Genomic DNA, 23,473 nt, shown 5'->3' on the forward strand with positions numbered 1-23,473 from the left:
CAGGAATACGCTCAACAGGTTTATGTATTTTTCTTGCAATTCTTCAGTGGCCAAATTTATAGATTCTGAGTTTATCTGCACATTACCCTCAACACTTTTTAACACAGTTTAGAGTAAATTGGAGGTAATCAAATCTCGTGTGTATAAACAGCACTGACATAAAATGGCCCCAATAATTTTGTCTATGAAAAAAGAACAAAAATCTTGAAAAGATCCTGCATTTTAATTTATTACATTGCTTAAAATATTCTGTCAGATTTTATTTCTTTCATTTCTTACTATTTTTTTAAAACTTACTTTTATCAGTTTCAAGTTAATTCAGATAAAATTTAAAAATAAAAACATAGGGCACGGTGTGAGCTCTGGGTGTGTTCTGTGTTTTTACCAGCAGGGGAAGCCCTGAGCCACTGCCTGAGCTCTGTGATTGGTGAATCAGGTCTTTGAGCGATTCTCCGGCAGGAATGAAGACTTCCTGCTCCAGATCCTTGTGATAGCGCTGACGCTCAGTCTGCCATTTATACCTATCATAAAGACAAAGAATCATATTTTAAACAATTCCAGCTATTTTATTTGATTATCTAACTTCATTGCTTGGTAGTGATATGACCTCAATAATAAGCAGATAGTAGAATTATCACTTTTCTGACAGTTTCAATTTAAAAACTGAAATTACAATCCCGTAAGAGTAGAATTCATAGCAGAGCTGCTGTATCTTCTTGTATTACATTATATTATATATTCAGATGTACCTAATAAAGTGGCAGTAAGTGTACATTTGTGAATGACATCCACTCTAAAGTTTTAGTCACGTTAAATGTGAAAATATATTTGTTTGGAATAATATGGCTGTAGGACCAACATAAAAAAAGAAACTACTGCAAATACAAAATAAAATAAAAAACAACTGCAGATCTGCATGAATGAACTAAGTGCAGCAAACAAAAGCTTAAGAAAGCCTGAATCTAATGTCATTTTAGCTTAGCTAAACTGCTGTGGATAAGGCACTGGTGAAGCTGTACCTGTAGTAACAGACTACGGTGATGCAGATCAGAGTGCAACAGCAGACGGTCATAGAGATAAGGAAAGCCAACCAGTGGGGAGTCCTTTCTAGAAACATCCAAGAAAACATATAACTGATTAACTCACTTTGACCTGATATAAACAGCTCCTGAATCACTTAGCTGTACATCTGTAAAATGGTACCAGAGTGAGTCAATGGTGGGAGGGTGGGCTCCAGGTATTTGTTACAAAAGTCGGTGTTGCAGCACTCAATCGTCCTTCTGGTCTGAGCTTTGGGAGAGTCCTGCCAATCAAACCAAACAATCAAACCAAAGGCCACTTTAAATATCAGCAGGTGATGCTCCTGTCACCTCCTGCCATCACTTTGAGACTTTTTGGATCAGTTACCATCTGTTCTTTCGGTGCTGGCACATGAGTATTATGCAGCAATTTCTGTGTCAAGCTGACCTGCTCATGCATGTAAACATATGTGGGATGAGTGAGTGTACCTTGCATTGGAAGTGTGAGCCTTCATACTTCATGCAGCCGGAGGTGAGAAGGGGATCTCCGTGCTCATCCTCCTCAATGATGGCAAAGCACTGACCATTAGTCCTTAGGACAGAAGCATAGTACAGAAATCTGTAGTAATAACAACTTTAAACCTACAAGAACATATTCTATCACAGTCCATTGATGATGCGGTCAATGCTGCCATCCTAACAGCCCCCAGTCGTCTTGAAAACAAAGATACATGTGACAATGCCCTTTGTTGACTGCAGCTCCATCACAGTATGTTATGGAGACTGCACTGATAGGAACAGGAAGGCTCTCTAAGGTGTTATAAAAGCTTCATCTTTGGAGCAACCTTCCCACGACTACATCTACATCTACACTACAAGGGTCATCAGGAGTGCGCACAAAATTATTAAAGACAAAACACACCAACAGCAGTCTGTTCCCACTCCTGCCTTCAGGGAGACACTAGAGGAGTGTGAAATCTCAGACAACAAGACTCTCAGTTTCTATCCAGAAGCCATCATACTCCTTAATATGCACATGATAATAAACATCTTGAATCTCAAATCTCTACTCACTGGCAGGTGTTGTTCGTGGCATCATCAGGACAATGTCCAGAACAGTGACAGCTGAGGAAGCGAGCAGCGTCCTCGGGTGCGATGGTGGAATCTTCACCTGGGCGCCGAACCTCAGGTTTTAATCCAGTCCCCTGTAGGACGTGGTCTGGGTTTTGACCTGCACCTGAAAGTAGAAACAAATAAATTAGTTGGTCAGAACCAAATCAATAACCAGGATTACAGGTAATTACATAGAACAAAATGTGTGCAGAGGGTACATTTCTTATTTTCTCCCTTTTCTATGGTGTAAAGTCCATTTTATGCTCCCTGGTCTATGGCGATCTAAAGGAGCTTTCTTTTCCCCTCTCTTGTTGGTGTGCGTTTTTGTCGATGATTGTAAGAAACCTGAGCTGTGCTTTAGGAAAACAATCTTGAGTTTTTGCAGAGCACAGGACAGGGGACAAAGACTGTTGTTTGTAATGCTAGACTGTTTATGCTCATGTTTAAATTTGATAACTGGTTCACAGATCTAACAGTATTTGTGGTTGTAAAGCACTTGTATGGGTATGACACAAATAAAACTGAACTGTCTTGTTCTGTTTAGTTCTATTCATGCTCTAATCCCTTGTTTTCACTCTCCTCTCAGTCCTCTGTGTGTAGCACTGGACCCCCCTCCCTTATTCTCTTTTTCTTTTTAAATTTCTCTCTTTGTGTCACCTTTCCACACATCTATCCTTTCTTCCCCTTTCTTCTCTTTAGCTAAAACACTGCGATGTGTAGACCTGCATGCTGTCATGTCTGAACATGAACTACCTACACTTTAAACTGCCTGGTCACCACAGCAACAGTTTGTGACTGTCAATGCCAACAGAAATCTTCCTTCAGAGTAAAATGCTAGTTCTGGCAAAGTCATCTACAGTCTCTGGTGACAGAAATGCAGACTCCGACTCACATTTGACATATGTAGAAACAGAAGAAATATCTGATGCTGCCTGGGTTTTTTGATCCGAGTTGGCACCTTAAAAACCTTTGGACTCATTTATAGTGCACCCAGAAAGTATTCACAGTTCTTAACTTCTTTGGTTCTTTTCCAAAATTTATGTTACAGCCTTATTTCAAAATGGATCAAATTCATTATTTTCCTCAAAATTCTACAAACAATATGAAAGAAGTTTTTTGAGCTCTTTGCAAATTTTTAGAAAATTTGCAAAGAGAAAAAAGAATCTAATGTTCATTAGTATTCACAGGCTTTGCCATGACACCCAAAATTGAGCTCTGGTGCCTCCTGTTTCCATTGATCTTCCATGAGATGTTTCTACATCTTGACTGGAGTCCACCTGTGGGATATTCAGTCAACTGGACAGGATTTGGAAAGGCATACACCTGTATATATAAAAGGTCCAACAGTTAACCGTTCATGAAGTCAAAGGAATTGTCTGTAGACCTCCGAGACAGGATTGTATTGAGGCACAGATCTGGGGAAGGGTACAGAAAAAGGGCCTTAGTCAGGGAGGTGACCAAGAACCTGACGATCACAGAGAAATAGCTCCAGCATTTCTCTGTGGAGAGAGGAGAACCTTCCAGAAAAACAACCATCTCTGCAGCACTCCACCAATCAGACCTGTATGATAGAGTGGCCAGAAAGAAACTACTCCTCAGTAAAAGGCACGTGACAGCCCACATGAAGGACTCTCAGACCATGAGAAACAAAATTCTCCGGTCTAACAAAGGAGGTGCTACAGGACAACTCTGTGAATGTTCTTGAGTGGCTCAGCCACAGCCCAGAATTGAAGCCAATTGAACATCTCTGGAGAGATCTGAAAATGGCTGTGCACCAAATCTCTCCATCCAACCTGATGGAGCTTAAGAGGTATTATGAAGAAGGATGGGAGAAACTGCCCAAAAATGGGTGTGTCGAGTTTGTAGCATCATACTCATAAAGACTTGAGGTTGTAATTGGTGCTAAAGGTGCTTCAAGAAAGTATTAAGCAAAGTCTCTAAATACGTATTGAAATGTTTCTCATTTTGTTTTTTATGTTTACTAAATCTGCAAAGATTGCAAACAAACTTCTTTCACATTGCCATTATGGGGTATCTGTACAATTTTGAGGAAAATAATGAATTTGATCCATTATGGAATAAAGCTGTAACAACAAAATCTGGAAAAAGTTTTGCTGTGAAAACTTTCCAGATGCACTTTAAGTGTTTGATTGTCTGTCATAACTTTGTGCAGCCAAATATTTGCTAGTTCTCTTTCACTTAAATTAACCTTTCCTGCAGACTGCAGTAACTCAAATTTCATATTTACAGTACGCATCATGCAGCTTGAACTGAGCCTCTTACGACAGGATGTCTCTCATCCTTTGCTCTCACTCTTTGAACTATTTCCCTTACACATAAATATACACAAGTTAATAATCACCAGAAATGTGAACAGAAGGTATTTCCTGCCACACACAATGCTGAAAGCTTAGTTTTCTTTGGTGCCCAGAGACTCCAAACACATATCCATCATAGTCTTTTAATTAAAATAATCATTTTTTGTCACTTGCACATTTGCATTGGTTTATTTAACTGTTTCATGAAGCAAAAGGTAATTATCCACAATCCAATTCTCATTAAAGCTTAACCAGTGTATATGTTTATTACTTAGTGGAGATGCATTCAGTAAAGGTGCAAATACAAAGGTAAAGAGTTTGGCAATCAGGGCAGAATAGTTCAAATAGAAATCTGACAGTGGGAGAAACAGTGTTGCCTGATGATTTTGCCTGTTTACATTAAACCAAATGTAGTCTTTTTACCTTTTTACCTAGCTGCTGGGATACTGGCATTAGCACCACAACATCCACTGTGATGTTTATCACACATTGGAAATAGATGTTAGACCACCATTCAAAACAATAATAGAAAGTGAGTATTTTCCTGGTTTTTAACAATCATGACAGGATTTAGACACTGTTGAGTGTGAAGTGCAAGACTACAATCACAACTTTTATTAATTGCAAGCAATGTGTAATAAGATGCTTTTGCATTTGAGGAGAAATAAGGAGACTAAAGAACTACTCTGACTTGCAGCTCTGAGCAGCCTTCTGCTGCCCAGTAACATGTTGCTCACACAAATCTGAATTTGCAACTCTCCTAATTAACACGTTGATCAATGCAACAGATACAATCAGGATCATGATGTAAATTCTGTTTCTACTGAAAACATAAAGGGGATTCTCTCACAACAGAAACAACCCTGGTGTTTGGTCAGTCAAACTGGAATAGAGCACTTTGAATACTTCTAGAGCTGTTAGTTTTTAGATAGCACAGCGTGAAAAAAAAAAAAAAATTATAAAGCACATTAAAACTACTGAAGTAAACCACTGTGAGCAAGAGCCCCTCCATCTTTATTGATAAAACTGTAATTAAAGTTCTTCATTCTTAACTTCCAGTCAGTAAATGGCAGAGAACTACACAAGGCAAGCATGTTTTTACATTTTCAACCTGAATTTGTGCAGCTTTTATCTGCTCAAATGCAAAGCATGAACAACTGAGCAATGATATCACTGTCTAGACCTGAGAAACCTCACAGACATTCCCTTGTTGTCCCGCCTCCCTCACAGAGCAGTCCAGCTCTGATTGGGTGAGATGTTGTGACTGTGAGGAGGAGCAGTAAAGGGATAGTGGGTGTTTGAAGATGGAAATGGCTGCTCTGATTCTGTCTCTCTCTATAGACATGTGTGCTTAATTGTGGGAGCAGTCAGAGTGGAGACTGAGGTCTGGCAGTGGGCATGCTGGGTAATCAGATTCTATGCTTGCGTTCTTAAAGTCACAGTGGTGCTTCAGACCTTCACACTGTTTATTTACACTTAGCCATCTAAGGATCCACCAGCAGCAGCAGGAGCAGCCACAGATTTCTCACAGAACGCTCTGATCTGCAGCCAGGCAGCCTTTGGCTCCTATCCACCTTCATGTAAAAGTCTGAATGGCTGCAGAAACAGTGAAATTGGACGTTCGGTTTGAAAAAGAAGGAGTTGGTGTGCTCTCATGCATAGAAACATTATGACTGTCAGCCAACAATGAGTCACCATCTCCAAAAATGTCACATGTTTAAGAATTCCTATTATGGCCGTTTTTAGATCCATGAGTGTATTTTAAACATATCTGTCACATGTTATTCATCTAAAGTAGTTTAGAATTCTCTAAAGCCATTTTTCTAAACAGCAAATTCCCTTCTGTCCTGCAGCTGCTTCTCTTGGTCAAGTAATGGTAAACTGAAGTGCTTAGTTTTTTCACGTTTGGATTTCTTTGGCATGGAGAAATATTACATGGTATGCTTTTCACAGGTCCTTTAAGATTTCCCAGACTAAAAAACACAAAAGATAATCAGCAGATTGTTAGTTTCAGCCCCATAATTTAAACCCCAAAATAGGGGTGGTACCAACACAGCACACTGGATTATTAAATATTATGACTTAATGAAATAAATTAAATGTATGGAATAGAATACAGGATTAATTTGTCTTTTTGTTTATCAGTAAAGTAATGCAAGTAAGCTAGTGCCAAAAACAGGTTTGAGAGCAGTTGTTTTAGCTCCTGCCATGTACCAGTTGCTGTTTTCTCTCAACTATGACTGCCAGTTAGTCAATACTGACTCACTGTCTGCAAAAATGCAGAGTAATAATGATGATATGGTCAACTGAAACCATCACTGCAGCAAAAAGAAATCAAATATGCTAAGAAGAAAACAAAAAAACAAAAACAAAAACAAAACACACACCAATGTAATTACTATAAAAGCCAGGAAGGAAAATTAGATATACAACCCAAAGAGTGGGAAAACTGACACCATCTAAAAAGGTTGTTTTCACTTCCTTCCAAAAAAAAAAATTAAAAAAATTACCACCTAATTAAGAATCTAAATTACAGTGACTGACAAGAAATCTACTGTTATTGTAAAATAATTTGTTTTACCACAAAAAATGATTCTCCATAATATACTTTCTATATAACATTTCACCTTTACACCCAAATTAAGTATTTTTTGTCTTTTCTGCACTGTGGTCAAAATAAAAAACAAACCAGGGAACACAGTTTTATGTTCCTAATTTAAATGTAAAGCCTCAATTCAAATAAAAGGTTTTCTCTGTACTAGTTGAATCAATACTATGGAGGGTGTGACCCTTTGGTTTTAGAAATATAAGTGTTGGTTGCAGATGTACAATTGAAATTTACAATTACGTCTGTGTGGCTCTAAAATTTGGAAACTAATTTCTGCATTTTTCTCTGTGTCTTAACAGTTGTGCTGGTTATAATGAAATTAGATTGAGGCAGTCTGTTTTCATGTGATACCAAACCCGTTGCTTTGGTATGACGGAAATATTTTACAGTCACATTTAAAACAATTGTTCTTCAGGACATATATCATCATCCATCAGTTTGGTTTTCTGCAGCATTATGAAACAAAACTATACTGTTCTTTGTAAATTTAAACCGACAGTAGTCAGTACAATACATAATTACATGTACTCCAGTGGTCAACCTGCTAACATGAGAGTAAAATTAATCAGATGAGTGCCGTTTTACCCTCTGCCAGTTGCTAATTTTAAGTACAGCAGGACAGTGAAGTGTTTCTCAAAGTCACTGTTATCAACTTATCAGTCTTGGAAAATTCCCAAACACACTCTGTGCCCCCCAGAGGCGATAAACTTGACCCGTCTGGTACACCAAGTACTGTTAAACAATTGATATGTAAATAGTGTAATAACAGCTTTATTTTCCATGTGTTTGATCCTCATCCACCTCAATTCACATGGGTTAAACTTTAAAATCAAATGCTTATTAATACTAATTAATAATAAATCTTAGCTTGTGACATTAGGACATAATGTGTTTTGGAACTCAATGGAAATATCTTCATTGATAATGTTAGGACAACAACATCCATCTAATGGATTAAAAGCAATTAAATTTGAAATATACCGTGTACACATAGATGTACTGGGTTGAAATATTCTCTCATAATGTTGGTTAAAAAAATAAAAGAACAAGTTCTTTTCACAACGTCTGTCCATGTTTGATAATAGATAAACTTTGCTTCAAATACTTAATCTGTATCAAAATAAGGTACCAGGAACAGCACAAACTGATGTAACAAACCAACAATCAATCATAGCTCAGTTCTGATTTTGCAGGGAATCACTGACACATCCTGAGAATAACCTGCTGCTGCAGAGACAAATACCAACAGGAAACAGGGAGGAACAGGAAGGAGAGAGAAGGGATAGATCAGTTGTCATCCACTATGAGGTCTCCAGAGAATGATCAGTGTCACCTCCCTATGCTGCACTCTCTCCTCTGTCCTTGGAAACACAGGATGTAGAGAAAGAGCAACTTAATGAGAGAAAACAAAAAGCAAAGGAGACAAACTGGCCAGTGTCTTGTAATGTAAAGTTATGATCAAACAGCCTCTGAAATTTCCCTTGAAACCCTACATCGTCACAATTTAAGTTTTAAATAACAGCCTAACTTACACTCTGCAGATAAGTTGCTGCTACCAAAAATATTTATAGGCATCATTTTTAGGCAGCTGTTTGCTCCAAATCCAGTTTTGAAAAATCCATGCATTTTACTGTGGACAAAAACCATCATTCCCTTCATAGATTAGTGAAGAAATGGTTTGATTTTAACTGATACAGATCTGAAGGAATATTTAGAGCTCAGTGCCCAATAGTCATGGCGTCTTCGTTTATGAACAATGTAAGAAAAAGGGATCTTGCAAGACTTCTGTTGTCGGATTTGCTTGTGTGTCCATCTCCAGAACTCTGTCATTCCCCAACCAATCATTAAGTGTGTTATCCACTGTTTACTCAGTTGTCAGATGTGTACTGCTCCCAGACTGTAAAAGACTAGAAATCTGTGATAGATGGTGGAAAAAGTCTTTCCCAGTGCATGTCCCCAGCTTACCTAAGACTTTTAAAGACTGGACAATTTACAATCAACTAATCTTTCCACCAAATGTCAAATGTATAGTCACGACAAGTACTCAAACGCAGTTTTAGATCTGATGCCCGATACCAGTATCAAACATCCTTTTTTGTATCCAAGTGTTTTTCTGCAGAATTACTTTGTAATTAAAATAAAAGTGTGTGCAGAAACAATGTTCAAATGAATTTTCCCATCGCAGAGTGGTTTCACAATATTAATTCCATGCACCTTATCCCAGTTCCCCCCTTATTTGCGCTACACTTTTACAACCAAAACCCTTTCATTAAAGCCCCAAGCCACCTCTCCCCTATCAACTTCTGTCAGGACATGTTGATGTAGCTGCCACTGTGTTGTCATGACAACAGATCGCTAGAACGCTCCACAGCATTTACATTAACAACTCAATGTTCATTAAGATATCAAATCAACCAGACAACCAAGTGGAGTCTTGAGCAGACATCTTCACTTAAGCATTTTCAATACTTTATCAGATTCTTTAAAGTTCCACTGAATTGTCTCCAATAAAACTTTCTAGGAAACAGAAAATATCACATTTTTCACTATTTCTGACATTTTAACAGACAATAACTATAAAAAAAGGAGATGACAGATAAACTCTCACTGGTCTGAAATAAAAAGTAATAAGCTTAATGTAAAGTGTGTGAAAACAGTCACTGTTTTCACAGGCTGTGACAATAAAGGTCCACAGGGGGGAAATGAACACTGTTTCAAAGAGTGAATGTGTCTCCAGAGGGACTGAAGGATATTTCCGGAGAACAATGGATGTTTGGAGCATTTAGCGCAACCGACAGCTCGTACAGTGCCATACAGGAAATGGTTAATGTGTAGAGTGGAAGTAAGAGCGGCAACAATCAGTTCAACAGCTTCCTGTAGGGAGGAGAGTGAGAGTCTGTGAGTGCTGATACAGCGGCTGATAGAGGAAAGGGTGTGCAAAAGCTCACAAACTGAGATCCTGGTCTTTATACTGGGATTTCTCACCAAAAAGTTATTTTCTTTCATTTATTATTATTTTTATTTGCTGTATTACAACCTGCAGCCATTTCAAAATAAATCTTGTGCCATAAAAGCCACGTACCCGACATTTCCCCGAAGTTAAAAGAAACTATTGTAATCTGAATTAGATAAACATTCTCTAACAAATAAAATGTATCCCATGCGTCTGCAATGGTGAGATTCAGCCTGACAAATGTGAAGACTGGTACGTGGATTTCAAAAGGTTTCCCTAAAATAAAAATATTAGCAAGCACAAGATTATAAACGTCTCAAATGAAACAAATTGAAAAATGTGTTGTTTGGCAATTACTCTCCAAAGTTTGAGTTTTAATTCCTAAAGTCCTAAATAGCTCAAAATGAAGTTAAAAATAGGGTTAATGGAGGAGACTACTATAATGCCAAGCAAAACAATGTGTATTCATTTGTTAATAGTACCCTATTTTCATTAAGTTTTGAAGAAAAAGAAGAAAAATCAGCCAACTTTGTGCCAAAGTTAACAGCTTCCTACACAGAATGAAAGTTCACCATGTTTATCTGCAAATAGGTTTTCTTCGATATCGGTAGGGGATTAGGGAAATGTGATTTCCCGAGGTAGATTTCTCCAAGAGAATGCTGATTTCTCATTCCATGCATAACCAGGTTTTCCAAAACCCATTTCACATATGAACTCCAGACAATGTCAGGAGAAGGTTTTACAATATATATCAGTAGGACTTCATTGGCAGTGAAAGAATATGAACACCATCAACGCACCAATTCATTCACTGTAAATCCTCCAGACAATATGGGATGGAGCAGTGGCTACATAACGAGCTCACGCACATAGTATGGACATCATACAAGGGGACTCAAAGGATAAGTCCAGATAATATCTGGAGTGTTTTACTCTGCTCAGAGGGGGTGTATGTGAGAACGCAAATGTCAAAGTCAGGAGAATTGCAGTGCATGTGTGAAAGGGGCTCAAATGACATTGTACAACAGCACATGTACATAACAAAAGGCTCTAAATGAGTCAAGCAGCTAACTGAAAGCCTGAATAAATCAAATGCCACCCAAAGTTAGACTGAAAATTTAAAGGATGCTGTAGCCTAAATAAGTGGCTAAATAAGAGAATTTCTTTTCAGACAGTTTTTGCTGCATATAAATAAGTCAAAGTTAGAAGAGAACTCAAATACCTCTGCTGCTGCATGTATACATGGATTTCTGAGTAACCTGGTTTCTGGTATATAAACAGTCAGTGTTCTGCATGCATAAGAACCAAAACCTAAGTCAACATTCAGAGTACGACAGAAGAGTGGAAAAAGTTTGATAAGGCAACAGAAAGTCTCCCCCTTCGCTACACAGATTAGTTTATGTGTGTGTGTGTCCCAGATATCAAAGAGTGTGACTCAATGGCACTGATACCGCCCTTCTCTTATCTGCCTGTGTGTGTATTTGTAGGTCAGTGATTGGCATGTCAGAAGGTGACCTTTCTCATGTTCATGGCTGCAGATTTATTGCATTCACATTGAGCTGGCAGACTGTGTTCCAAAACAAGTAGTGGATTTGGTTACAGGGGTAAAGTAAGTTTCTCATTTGATATGAATAAACTGAAAACTGTCTAGTGATCAATTTAGGTCATCCGACAGTATGCATGTTTTTGGTACTGTTGGATTGGACATCAGAAAGCAACTTGTTTACGGTGGTCAACAGGTTCATCGGACATGCTGGATGCAATTATTTGGTTGAATCATTTTTTATATGTCACCATACGGCCACATTGATCATACACCAGTTGTAATGATTCAGCAGCAAATCATATTATATTGCTTATTTTACTCCTCTGGATGTGCAGTCGGGTGCCGTTCAACAGGCATGAACAGCAAGATCCTATTGGCTGGCCTATCCTTCTAACTCATTGTCCAAAACTCTTAATAGCACACCAAGCAGTCAATCAGCCATCAGGGGCATCGGTCAGCCAAGTCCAGCCCGTCAAACACTGCAGCCACTAGTCGGCCAATGCCTTAGTGGTGCCAGTCCCTGCTGCACAGTGCTTTTCACGGTTCTGTCCCATCCATAGTCATCTCACCAGCACTATTTAAGCTGCACCATTACAATGAATTGATACAAACAAAAGCACTAAATTCTGATTCTGACAAGTCTTTGCAAAAAGGATCCCAAAGTTTTAAAGTGAAGGTTATCCCAGTGTCCTCTGCTCTTCTTCAAAAATACAACTCATTATACTTCATGACTGTTAACCTGTGTCTCTCAAAAAGAAGTTACAACAATGAAAAACATTTTAACTATATAGTTCTAGACCAATGTGACTGACACTATAGCAGTATAATTGACTTTGAATGACTTACCATCAACTTTAAGGGTCAGCAGGAGAGCACCGGCCATCACAACCAAACAGAAGGGCAGGCCTGCCATCCTACAGCAAGCCTGGCTAGAGACCAGAAGGGAACTGGGCCCGGACCGAGCCGTGCTTTAAGATTACTGAGCTCTTGATCAAATCCTAGTTGTGACCGAACTTAGCAGCAGGTGTCAGGAAGCGTGGAGGTGCTGGAACTGGCCTGCGGAGGCCTTGATGGTTCACTGGAGGCTGGAGGACAAGCAAGAAAGTTGGAAGGAAGAGACCACAGTATGGACTTCAGGTTCTCAAATAGTGATATCACAAAACCAGGTCCTCTTCAGTCTCACCGGCACTTTGTGTCCAGAACCCTGAAGATGTAAAAGACACAGGCGTTAAACTTGAACTGCTTACCAACTGTTTGATCTAAAGTAATAAACTGGGGACCCCAGCATTGCTAATGGGGATCCAAATAAAATAAAACTGAACAGATAATGTGCAGTACATGTACAACCTGTCAGGATGTCATATTAGCTTTTTTCGTATGTGAGTCAATATTGAAAACAATCAGCTGTTAAAATAATGTATTAACCTGGATTTTTTTTTTTTTAAACTTAATGCGTAAAAAAATAAAGAATAACAGTGCCGATTATACCAACATTCAGAGCTGAGAACAGAAACAACTTTCTCTGGTCTTAGAATTTTGAAGGTTTTATTTTTAACAACCCACAGTCTGCAGCGTTGTTCTGTATATAATATACAGCTCAATAGTGTGGTGATTTGATAGAAAGTGAGCTGCAACTCAATATATGCAACCATTGCTATTAGGGGTAAAAATTAGGACCGCCAGATTATGGCTCAGTGAACACTAGCTCTCCCTATGTCCCCCTCGACTTTGGTGCTCTGTGAACTGATGACCCCTGGCGGCCAAGCATTGGCTTCCGACAGTCAGACTAAATACCAAATTATTTGTACAGAGATGTTCTGCAATTACAGGAGCTGGCCCTGTGCAGTGCTAATAATGGCATGTTGCAATTAGTGGGAGCAGAGAGCGATGGAGGGGTGAGGTATGTGTGTGAATCAGTCCCAGTGCGTGGTTGGTGTCTGTCAAATTTAATTTGCCAGGGGGGACAAAGAGGTCTAACCTGTGACCCACTTTTCACATATCTCAGGCTAAGCAGGCAGAAACAAAGACACACACACACACACACACACACACACACAACACTGTACAGGCCATAAGTGTGTGCTACTATACATGAAAGAGGGGGAGCACAGCGGTCAACACAGACTGTAGTGTTTGTCCCTGTTGGAGCTGGTTTACAATCTGTCACAACTAGTTTATACAGTAAGACGTGTTGTTCGGCCACGTGGGAATTCAACTATTTGGATTCAAATACCTGTGCGTGCGTCCGTTTGGTGTCTGTGTTACTGTGTACTTTTTCCTTCATTTTCATCGTGCTGCCACTACAAACTAAAGTTTGTTTGTGGCTCTTTGCTCCATTTAGACACAGTAGCTGCACAATTCAGGGAACAAACACACACACAGAGAAAAAGACACATTCAGACATCTAGACAGTAAGGAGGGCAAGACGAGGCAGGCTCAGGAAGGGCTGACTGTTGTGATCCTCCAAGCCAGGAAGCATGCCTCCCGCCTTCTCTCTCTCTCAAATACACACACACACACCCTTCCTAAATCACCCAATACATGCATTTCCCTTTGAACAACCCAAGTTGAGATGAGTGCACACATATGTAGTGCACACACTGTCAGTTACTGTAGCCTGCACACAGAAGTAAACTGTCCAACTAAGAAATAAAAAGCAGGGGAAAAAAAATTCCAAACTAAAAGACCTCAGAACGCTCTAGGTTTCGGGTAACTTTCACTCCCATCTCTTCCATGTCCTCCTTAGAGTCAGGTTCAGACTTGTCTCTGATCCTTCGGTCTGCTTCTCACTCACACAACAAACTCCTTTTATTGTAGATATCAGATACTAATGTTGACAACAGGATAAACTGTTTCAGACAAATAAGCTGCTATCATTAGTAAAAATGACCTGAGATGCTGTTCATGCGTGACTCTTTAGAAACGGATGCTTCTTTCATATGATCTAACATAAAATACAGACAAGACTGATATAATTTAGAAGTGTTATGTAGCAGAAAACAGAAATGCCTAGTTAGAAGCTCAGAGGACACTACTGCACACACACTATCGGACTTTAACACTTTAACTGAATGGTTGTCATGTTATACAAACATACAAATAGGTTATTAAATGTTATTTAAAAAATTCATGATTCAACCTTTTACCTTTCTGTCTTCCAGTTGTGCCTATCAATTCTCGTATGTCTGAGTTATTTCAGTTCAACCAATGAGAGCTTTCTACTCTAAACTCAGTTTTACTTAAATGACAGGTTCACATTTCTTTAAGTGTCTTAAACCAACTGTCCGTCTCTTTATGGATTTTTTTTTCTTGCTGTAATCATTCCTCATTTTCATTCTGCCCAATAAAAGATTCTTCCTTTTAATAGATGTGATGGAGGACAAAAACAGTCCATGTGTCGATCAAAACTGACCTGAAATTTACATTTATTAAGTGAATATATTCTGAATTTACATACTTGGAACAAAACCTTAATCTTATGTACTCCGGTTTCTGTGAGACTGCGACTTCTGTCCTTCAGAGACTACCTGTCTACGTGCACACTAATCCATCCTGTCACGTCCTCCTCCACGTCCTCCTCAGGTAACAGCAATTAATGTAGCGTAGCTACTATGGCTAGCTGGACGTGACATCAGAGTCTTGGAGGAGGAACGTTCAGAATGACGAAAATGAATGGACGCATTGTTAGCTATCCCATCTGCACAGAATAAACTGCCCTTATAGGGAACCATTGAGCCATAACCCGCCTCCCCCAGGGGAAGGAATTTCAGGTCACACCACTCTAGGGATGCTGGGAAATTTGGTGGAATGGAAACCCAAGCAGTGGGTTAAGACTTCAAGAAACAGAGCTCTTTAAAAAGCTTTTAAGGTAGCCTTCTGCTTCTGGGTATAATAACTTTTCATTTGGCTGGAGAGGTAGCTGGCTATAAAAACTATTACGTAAAACGATACTACACTGCCATGGCTGGTGGCTCCTACAGCAGACTGTATAATATGTTTAATATAGAAAATACACTAAAGGTACAATATACTCTGAATATTACTAGGATTATTCTCCCCTCTCACTACACCCTATGGATTTGTTGCTGCACAGTTCAAATCAGAGATAGGCTGCAACACTGCCATGGTTAAAGGTTAAATTCCCACAAAGAATATTAGATAGTCCATTTTGGTGCCGTAACAATACAGTAAAAATCAATCAATGACCAAAAAAAAAAAAAAAAAAAAAAAACATTGGCAAGGTTTGTTTATCAGGGTTTTACAGACCTTTTAAACATATAGTAATGCCTCAATTAACAGTTTGTTCAAACATTTATGGAGATGCCCCAGACTTTTGGCCAATCTTTGCCAAATAATTAAATTATTTTCAAGAATCCTCCTATGCGCAATTAAAACAAATAGTGTACCGCTAACTATTTTCATGATCACTTAAATAAGTTCAGTCAAGCATTTTGAGAGTCCAGCTTCATGCTGTTAACAATTTCTACAATTTTCATGTGTTCCTGTCCTGTCTCCCCTCACCTAAAGTAGGTGAAACCATGTCTTACACAACAATCTCCACAGATGTGATTCTCTTCACACACACCCAACAAAACATTCCCCTATATTTCTGACATCCTTCTCAAATAACTATTCAAAACGTAAAAAAATTGATCAGTTTATTAAAAATAAGAGAAACTGTCTGATCTAGTTGCTGTTCCTCATGCCCACATCTGATTTAGCAGCTCTGCAAAGATCTGCTAAGCTGTTGAAAAATGACACTGGACCTTGCTGATGAGGGAGGTAGTGGTGGGTACAAGCATTAATAATCCTCTTTCTCCCTGGACGAATGGCAATGTGAGGGGCCAGACATCAATAATCAAGCCTTAATGTGTCTCCTCTTCCTGTTCTGGAAGAATGGCAGCAGACTAAATAAACAACACGAAAGGCCTGATTGGAGGAGCAACAGCAACCAACAGCTCCTGAGCTCTACAAAACGAATGCAGTAATGAGGAAGATTTGGATTAGTGCTTGAAGGTGGTGGAGAAAAACTACTGGAACAGCTGGGATGGAGCACAGCAAATGGTGGAGGGACAGAATGAGCTGGTTGGATTCATCATGAACATGTGAGATGTGATGGCTATGGGTGATTGATTGATTGATCACATTCAATCATCAGTTATGAAACAAAACTGTGAAATGTCTATTGCAGCTACCTAGTTAACACAAAACCAGCTACACTCAAGGTCCAATCCTCAGTTTTTCTGAAGATTTTACACTCATTACTAAGTCTCGATCAACAGAATTAATTGCCTAGTGGTCACGATATTGTAGATCTTCTTTTATAGAGGCTCTATTGATTTTATTTCATGCATATTGGGCTAATTGGCTCATGGAAACACCAAATGAAAAAAAACAGATGAAAACTGATAGTCAAATTGAGTACAGGTATATAAGTGGAACTAGATTTATCAACTAGTTTATCACATTTTCATGTAAGTCACTTTAATCTGATGGGGTTTTTTTTCACTCCCCAGTAAAATCACAATCAACAAACATGGGAGGGACAATGACTCTGAGAAGGAGTATAATGCCACACTTTGAGGTACTGTACTCACCTTTAAGGTAGAATTAAGAGGAGAGTATCTTGCTACTCAACAAATAAAAGTATATTTAGTAATTAAAAGTAGACCATTCAATACCAGTAACAACAATAAAATAAATGCATTAATTAATGCAACTAATATAATATTCAGTATTCTGAAAATTTCTCATTTTGTACATTTGAGTACTTTTAGTTAATATTAAATGCATTTTATTGATAATAACTTTGTACTTTAAATTAGATAACTGTTTGAATAAAGATAATTATATTTTTAACAGTACTTCTACATGTTCTCTATGCTTTTTTTTACTGAAGTAAAAGATCTGAATACTTCTTCCAACACTACTTGTGAGTTTGTAGCCAAGTGAAGTCAAGTTAATTTAATTTATACAGCCCAATTCTTAAAAAGACCTCAGGCAAGTTTATGTTTATATTTAATTGTGCAGCACACAACCCTTGACCCTTGTACACATAAATTAATATTAGGGTCATCAGATAAGTTAGACACATGTGAGTGACAATACACACATCCAATGATCCATGTTATTGAATGTTTCCAGTGTACGCACGCACGCACACACACTGCAGCACATTAACCTGCTAAGCATACCAAGTGTTATATAAACTGTATAAGGCTCATGACGTTTTGTTATTCACTTTGATCAAAATCCTGTACACGTTTTTAGATTGACATTGTAACTTTCTTACAGCACTCTGTTTTTCTGCCTAAGCTTTCTGAAACCTTACAAAAGATAATGAGAAGTAAGGTACATGTTATATCGTCTTTCTTTTCATGGTTATTTTCTCCACTCTTTTCTACATCTTTGCTTTTAGTTCTTTAGATTTTCAAATCTTTTCTCTCCCTTTCACTTTTTTCTCCATCGTTCCTCTTTTATTCTCTCATTCTTTATTTCCATTGGCCACTTTCCATTTCTGTCTTGTAGTTTTCCAATCCCACCCTTTTCTTTCTCCCTCTCTCTCTCACCCCCCTCTCCCCCAGTCCCCTCCAGGGGTCCCTCCTTGCAGGCGGGCCTCTGGGTGCTGCAGCAGCTTCCCTTTGGTGTCGGCGCCCTGCCCGACATGCCTTTCAGGGCCTGAGAGACTGCAGGCCAGACTTTCTGGCTCCACTGCCATTGTTTGCTTGGCTGCTCTGCACCTCATCTCCAGCAATGTATTAGCATAAGAATACCCAGAACAACCCGAGCCACGGTGAGCAGCGCTGCAGGCCTCTTCCTCCCTGCATCTTAGGCTACATCCTTTATTTATTCCATAGATTTATTTCGAATATTCTTCTTCTACAGTTTAGTAGTTTGTTAATGACAACATTTAGAGAATGATTTTTAAAATGACAAAATAACAGAAAAGTGAAACTTATTGAGCTGAATTCCTCATTCCTTCTATTTGTTTAACCATTTCCAGATCTGCCCTTACAGACAAAAGTTCACAAATCACAAGTTCACAAAAAGGAAATGGACGTCATCAATATGCATGTTGAATCCTCCAGAGTATTACCTCTTCTATTCACAAATAAGCTGGGATGGAGATAATCCAGATAGCCCGGAAATATTCTGATAGTCTAGTGCATGTCTGAATGTGGCTTAAGTGTGCGAGTTCGTGTCACAGGAGAATGAGAGAAAAGGAAAAAAAAAAAAAAGGGGGGGGAACACAATAGGAACTATCTGAATAAAAATCTAAATTACATGGGAAAGTCACTTATATGAGGCACTTTGTGTTAATTAAGTTTTCTCCCGGACTTCTCTACCTCTACCTGGGGAAACCTCTCCATTTACGTGAGACTTAAACCTTTACCCAGAAAGCGGACTGTACCCTGGTTACTAAAGGCCATGTAAATGCACTCAGTATCTGATGGACTGATCATTGTATTTTCTAGCAAGTCATTGTAGAGGCAAAAAAGTTTAAATATGAGCGTCAGCAAGTAATTAAATCTAAATACTTGATACTCATTCTCATTCACATGGAGGTTGACTTTATAAAGCTGCAATCTGTTACCGTTGAACACACCATGAAAACTAGCTTTATTTACAATCTGCAAATCACTGCAAGGAATATGCGGAATCTACGATATATATTGCGATCTAAAAAAAAAAAAAAATACTGGAATATTCACCAGCTGACTTGAATAGCTTAACTGGGATAAAACTGATAGCTTTACATCGATTCAGAAGATGTTTGTAGTTTACCAACACTCTGCAGTCAATTAATTCCTCAAAGTAAGCAGGATAAGGTCGACATTTAGGATGATTGGAGAGCGTAGGAACACCACGAACACCAGTTTCACCTTTTGCCAATAGCTTCCACTCTGATAACATTGATAAGATCTAAGAAAATATCCAGATATAATTTTGTCAATACCGCACAACCCTAGTTTACAAGCACTGTAGTAACTTGGTTACTGTAAACCTATATATACACACACGCTGCAGATCAGCAAACCTGTTTCTTATAAACATTAAACGTATGGCATGCTTAACTATAGCAATAGAAGATTCTGCTTCCTGACGTTTTCAGTTTTTTTTTTTTTTAACACTCCCACAGGTCACCTTGTGTTAGTTTAAATTTTAGTTGCTCAGTGGAACAATCTCTACCTTCACCCAAATACTCCACTGCAGTACTCCCTCCATCTACAGACGTTTGTCCCACACATGTGCACATGTAAAAAGCTGATTACATTACACAGGAATCAGTCTTCCCCAGAAGAAATTGACCTGGGGAAATCAGGTTTCTTTGATCCTTGATAACAGTAACCGGCTTTCTGTTTACAACAAGAGTCCAGAAATCTGACTATAGCTGGGTTACTTAAGTGCATGTAAACGCAGTCCATGAGACAGATGATGAGCCTGGCCACAAAGTAATAAAGTAATAAACCGGTACAACATGGTTCAGACCCTAAAGGTGTTTTTAATCACTCCAATCTCCATAGAAACAGGTCCATCAATCATTAGCACAGTGCTGCCTTTGTCTTACAGCTCAGTCATAAAACAAACATACTCTGACCATAAAAGAAACATTATGATCATAAATCAAAATCAGGACTGGAAGGTACCTGAAACAACCCTCCCAGTTAAACGAGTAATCTCTCCTACTGACTGCTGCTCTGATCAACAGAATTAGTTTTTGCTCATTTTCATATACAACTAATAAATCAAGAAAATATTGAGCAAATATTGATTCAACAACAACAACAACAACAATAATAATAACAACAACAAGTAAATTAATTTTGGTTTTGAACTGTAATAAAAGCAACATTTTAACAAAAATTGTTTTTTATTTTGTATCATTTTGGAGAAAATCAAATTAAAGTTAATTAATGGCTCAGTACTCAAATATTTTCCAAAACAGAAAACAGTTTTATGCAGCATGCAGAGGGAAGGTGTAAAAGCAGCTCTAAACACCAAGTCGTCACTACTGTAGGTGTATAGTTTTTTTGGTTTGGAACAACAGTTATACAGCATAAAAACAAAATATATGCCTTTATGCCATTCATTAAAAAGATCCCAATAGTAAGAACATGCTGAATGCTGTTTTGCGTCTTCATTAAAAAATACCAAATATGTTTTAATAATTACTGACCAGTAAGGAAGATACATGTCACTGTGATGGTGTCAATGACAGCACTGGTTCTATTTTATAAGTGGTTATTCCAATAAAACTGTGGCTCATGAAAGGGCGCCAGTGATTTATGACAGCATGGCTGATGTTGCTTTTTGGGGCTCAATAACACATCAAAACACAATTAAACATAGATGATACTTAGCTTCAGTAGAAAGGGTAATACAATCGTTGGCACTTTTAATGTTGTGTTTTGTTTACTGTTACTGGCCACATCTTCCAGCCCTTCCCCTTATCACTCTTTTTCCTTCCCCCAACTCTTACTGGAACGTGGGAACAAAGGTAATGGAAAATGCACCCCAACACACACATACACACACAGCTCGACAATGCAGGAAACCACAGCTCCGATAGCATCCTCTCTGTAAAACAACTGCTACAATCAGACACTTTCCTGTAAAGTTCCCCACCCTCCTCACACTCAGCTGGAGGAGTTCCCTCCAGTCAACTGTTTTAACAAAGCATAGTCTATGCAGCATCTGCACAGCAAACTGATTCTGTGGGGTTCTTACCATTTTCAAAATGTAATTTTCTGCCTAAGCTCCTGCAGCAGCCACGAGAAGGCTGCACTGGTCTGATCCCAGTATAAAGGAGTCGAAACTAGAGAGACCTGAATTCTCCCCAGAGACACAAAAGCACAAAACTATAAAATATAACTGTTGTCATAGCAGACAGAACATTGGCCCTGTGTATGTGTTTGGGTGGTCTTGCCAGAGACTGAACTCGATGAAGGGAGCCCGGATGGTTTCATCCACCGTGTCACTTAGAAACTGCAGCCAGGCCACAGAGTCGGCCATGTAGGACACAACGATATAGGTGGTCCTGTGTGTTTGTCTGAGTGTGTTTCTCTCTACAGAAAGGAGAAATATAACAGATCACAGTGGGAAGAACAGATGCTTTAGTAAAAATATAAAGTTATGAACTTAAAGTCTTATCTTCTAGATAATCTATTTGGACAAAAACTGAACAGCCACTTCTTGTGCGATAAAGATCCACACCGTCTGTGGCAGGGCTTTCAAAACATGACTGACTACAAACCCTCTTCGTCGAAAATATGCCGAGTCAAGCAGTCTATACCAGTGGTCTTCAACAACTTCTACAACAGATGCTCCTGCTATCACTCAGCGACCAGGTACTCCACCTGTCGACAGCTGAAGTAAGAAAGGCCTTCTCCAGCATCAATCCACGCAAAGCAGCAGGACTGGATAACATCCCTGGACGTGTTTTAAAGGACTGTGCAGAACAACTGAAGGGTGTTTTTGCAGACATCTTTAACACATCACTCAGGCAGGCATTTGTGCCCACTTGCCTTAAAAGCGCCACCATTATTCCAGTCTCAAAGAACTCAAACCCAGCCTGCCTACATTTTTTTCACCCTCTGGTCCTGACACCAATTGCGGCTAAATTTCTGGAGCGGCTAGTTCTGAAACCTATTAAGTCAGTCTTCCAACTAATCTGAACTCTGCACAATTTGCATATAGGGGAAAAAGATCCACAGAGGATGCCATCTCCACCCCACTCCGTCACATCTGGAGAGAAAGAACACTGTCATTCCATAGCAGCTGCTGGAAAAGGTGAGGCTGCCAGGTGTGCTTCGAAAAAATTTGTTGGTTTCATTCCTGACGATGAGTCTGCGCATAGAATGGATGTGGAACAGCTCGCAGTGTGGTGCAGATCCCACAACCTAGCAAGTAATCAAAAGAGCACAAAAGCCTCTCCATCTCTCAAAGTCCTCAGAAAGGCAGGACTTCCTACACCTTACCTCATCACATTTTACAGGGGCACCATCGAAAACATCCTGACATACAGCTGCATGGCCTGGTTTGACAACTGCAGGGCCCAGGACCAACAGCAGCTCAACAGGATTGTTAAGACTGCCAGCAAAATTGTTGTTGCGCATATCCCGCTCCTGAAGGGATGCTGAACAGCCTCTTTGCACAAGCAGTGAGACTGATAAATGGACTGTATCCTCCCATTTATGCACACACTCACCCACCTACACTGCTGTGAGACGCACTACAGACTGCACCCCTGCCCTGTTTGTTTGCCTACTGTCTGTCTCTGCCTAACCCATTGCTTACTATTTGCATCAGGTGTGCTCAGTCAATCAAAAAACTTGAAATAGTGGGTTGTTTAGGGGCAGTTAGAAAAAAAGCGGGATATAAATGGGAAAAAGTATGATTCCGAATCAGAAATATTAAAATTTCATGTTGTACTTTTTTTTTTAAACAGAATACTTTTGGTTGGCAGTGGTTTTGAACAACTGTCCAAAAAAAGGAAAAAAAAAATAGAAAGAAAGATGCAGTCTTGAACTATACTGTCACCTGACATTTTTAAAGATTATTTAGTAAGATAAATGGTAAATGACTCAAAGACTGTAAAGGTTTCAGCCCTAGTTTCCAGCAGATATTGCTGCAGACTTTGCACACCGACATGCTAAAAAAACATCTGCTGAAAAGCACAGAGATGGAGTGACAAGTCCAGACAGGAAGAATGGCATCTGATGGGAGACCACAACAAGCAAAGTGGGTTTTGCAGCCAGGGCTATAATCAAGTGTAGGCTGACCTGAGTCAAAACTCTGATGCTTTATGGAACATCTTATAGTAAGAACAGAAGTGTGTAAAACTTTTTCATGCTTCACCTCCATAAAAAGTTGGAAGACTCTCCAACAGACAGAAGAGGACACCCTTCTGGGGCA

General features: G+C 39.1%; 1 protein-coding gene across 1 annotated transcript in view; it reads right to left on the bottom strand.

The window, feature by feature from the left end:
- bmpr1aa (bone morphogenetic protein receptor, type IAa) overlaps positions 1–23,473 on the bottom strand; it is a 51,010-nt gene that overhangs the window by 9,330 nt on the left and 18,207 nt on the right. The window contains exons 3-8 of the mRNA XM_067480697.1: positions 12,404–12,761; positions 2,094–2,256; positions 1,509–1,611; positions 1,204–1,303; positions 1,020–1,107; positions 386–521 (exon numbers count right to left, since the gene is read on the bottom strand). Of these exons, the coding sequence (XP_067336798.1) occupies positions 386–521; positions 1,020–1,107; positions 1,204–1,303; positions 1,509–1,611; positions 2,094–2,256; positions 12,404–12,470 (657 nt within the window). The 5' untranslated portion in view covers positions 12,471–12,761. The remainder of the gene's footprint in view (positions 1–385; positions 522–1,019; positions 1,108–1,203; positions 1,304–1,508; positions 1,612–2,093; positions 2,257–12,403; positions 12,762–23,473) is intronic.

The sequence above is a fragment of the Channa argus genome, chromosome 1 (genome assembly GCF_033026475.1).
Source record: "Channa argus isolate prfri chromosome 1, Channa argus male v1.0, whole genome shotgun sequence".
NCBI classification, from domain to species: Eukaryota; Metazoa; Chordata; class Actinopteri; order Anabantiformes; family Channidae; genus Channa; species Channa argus.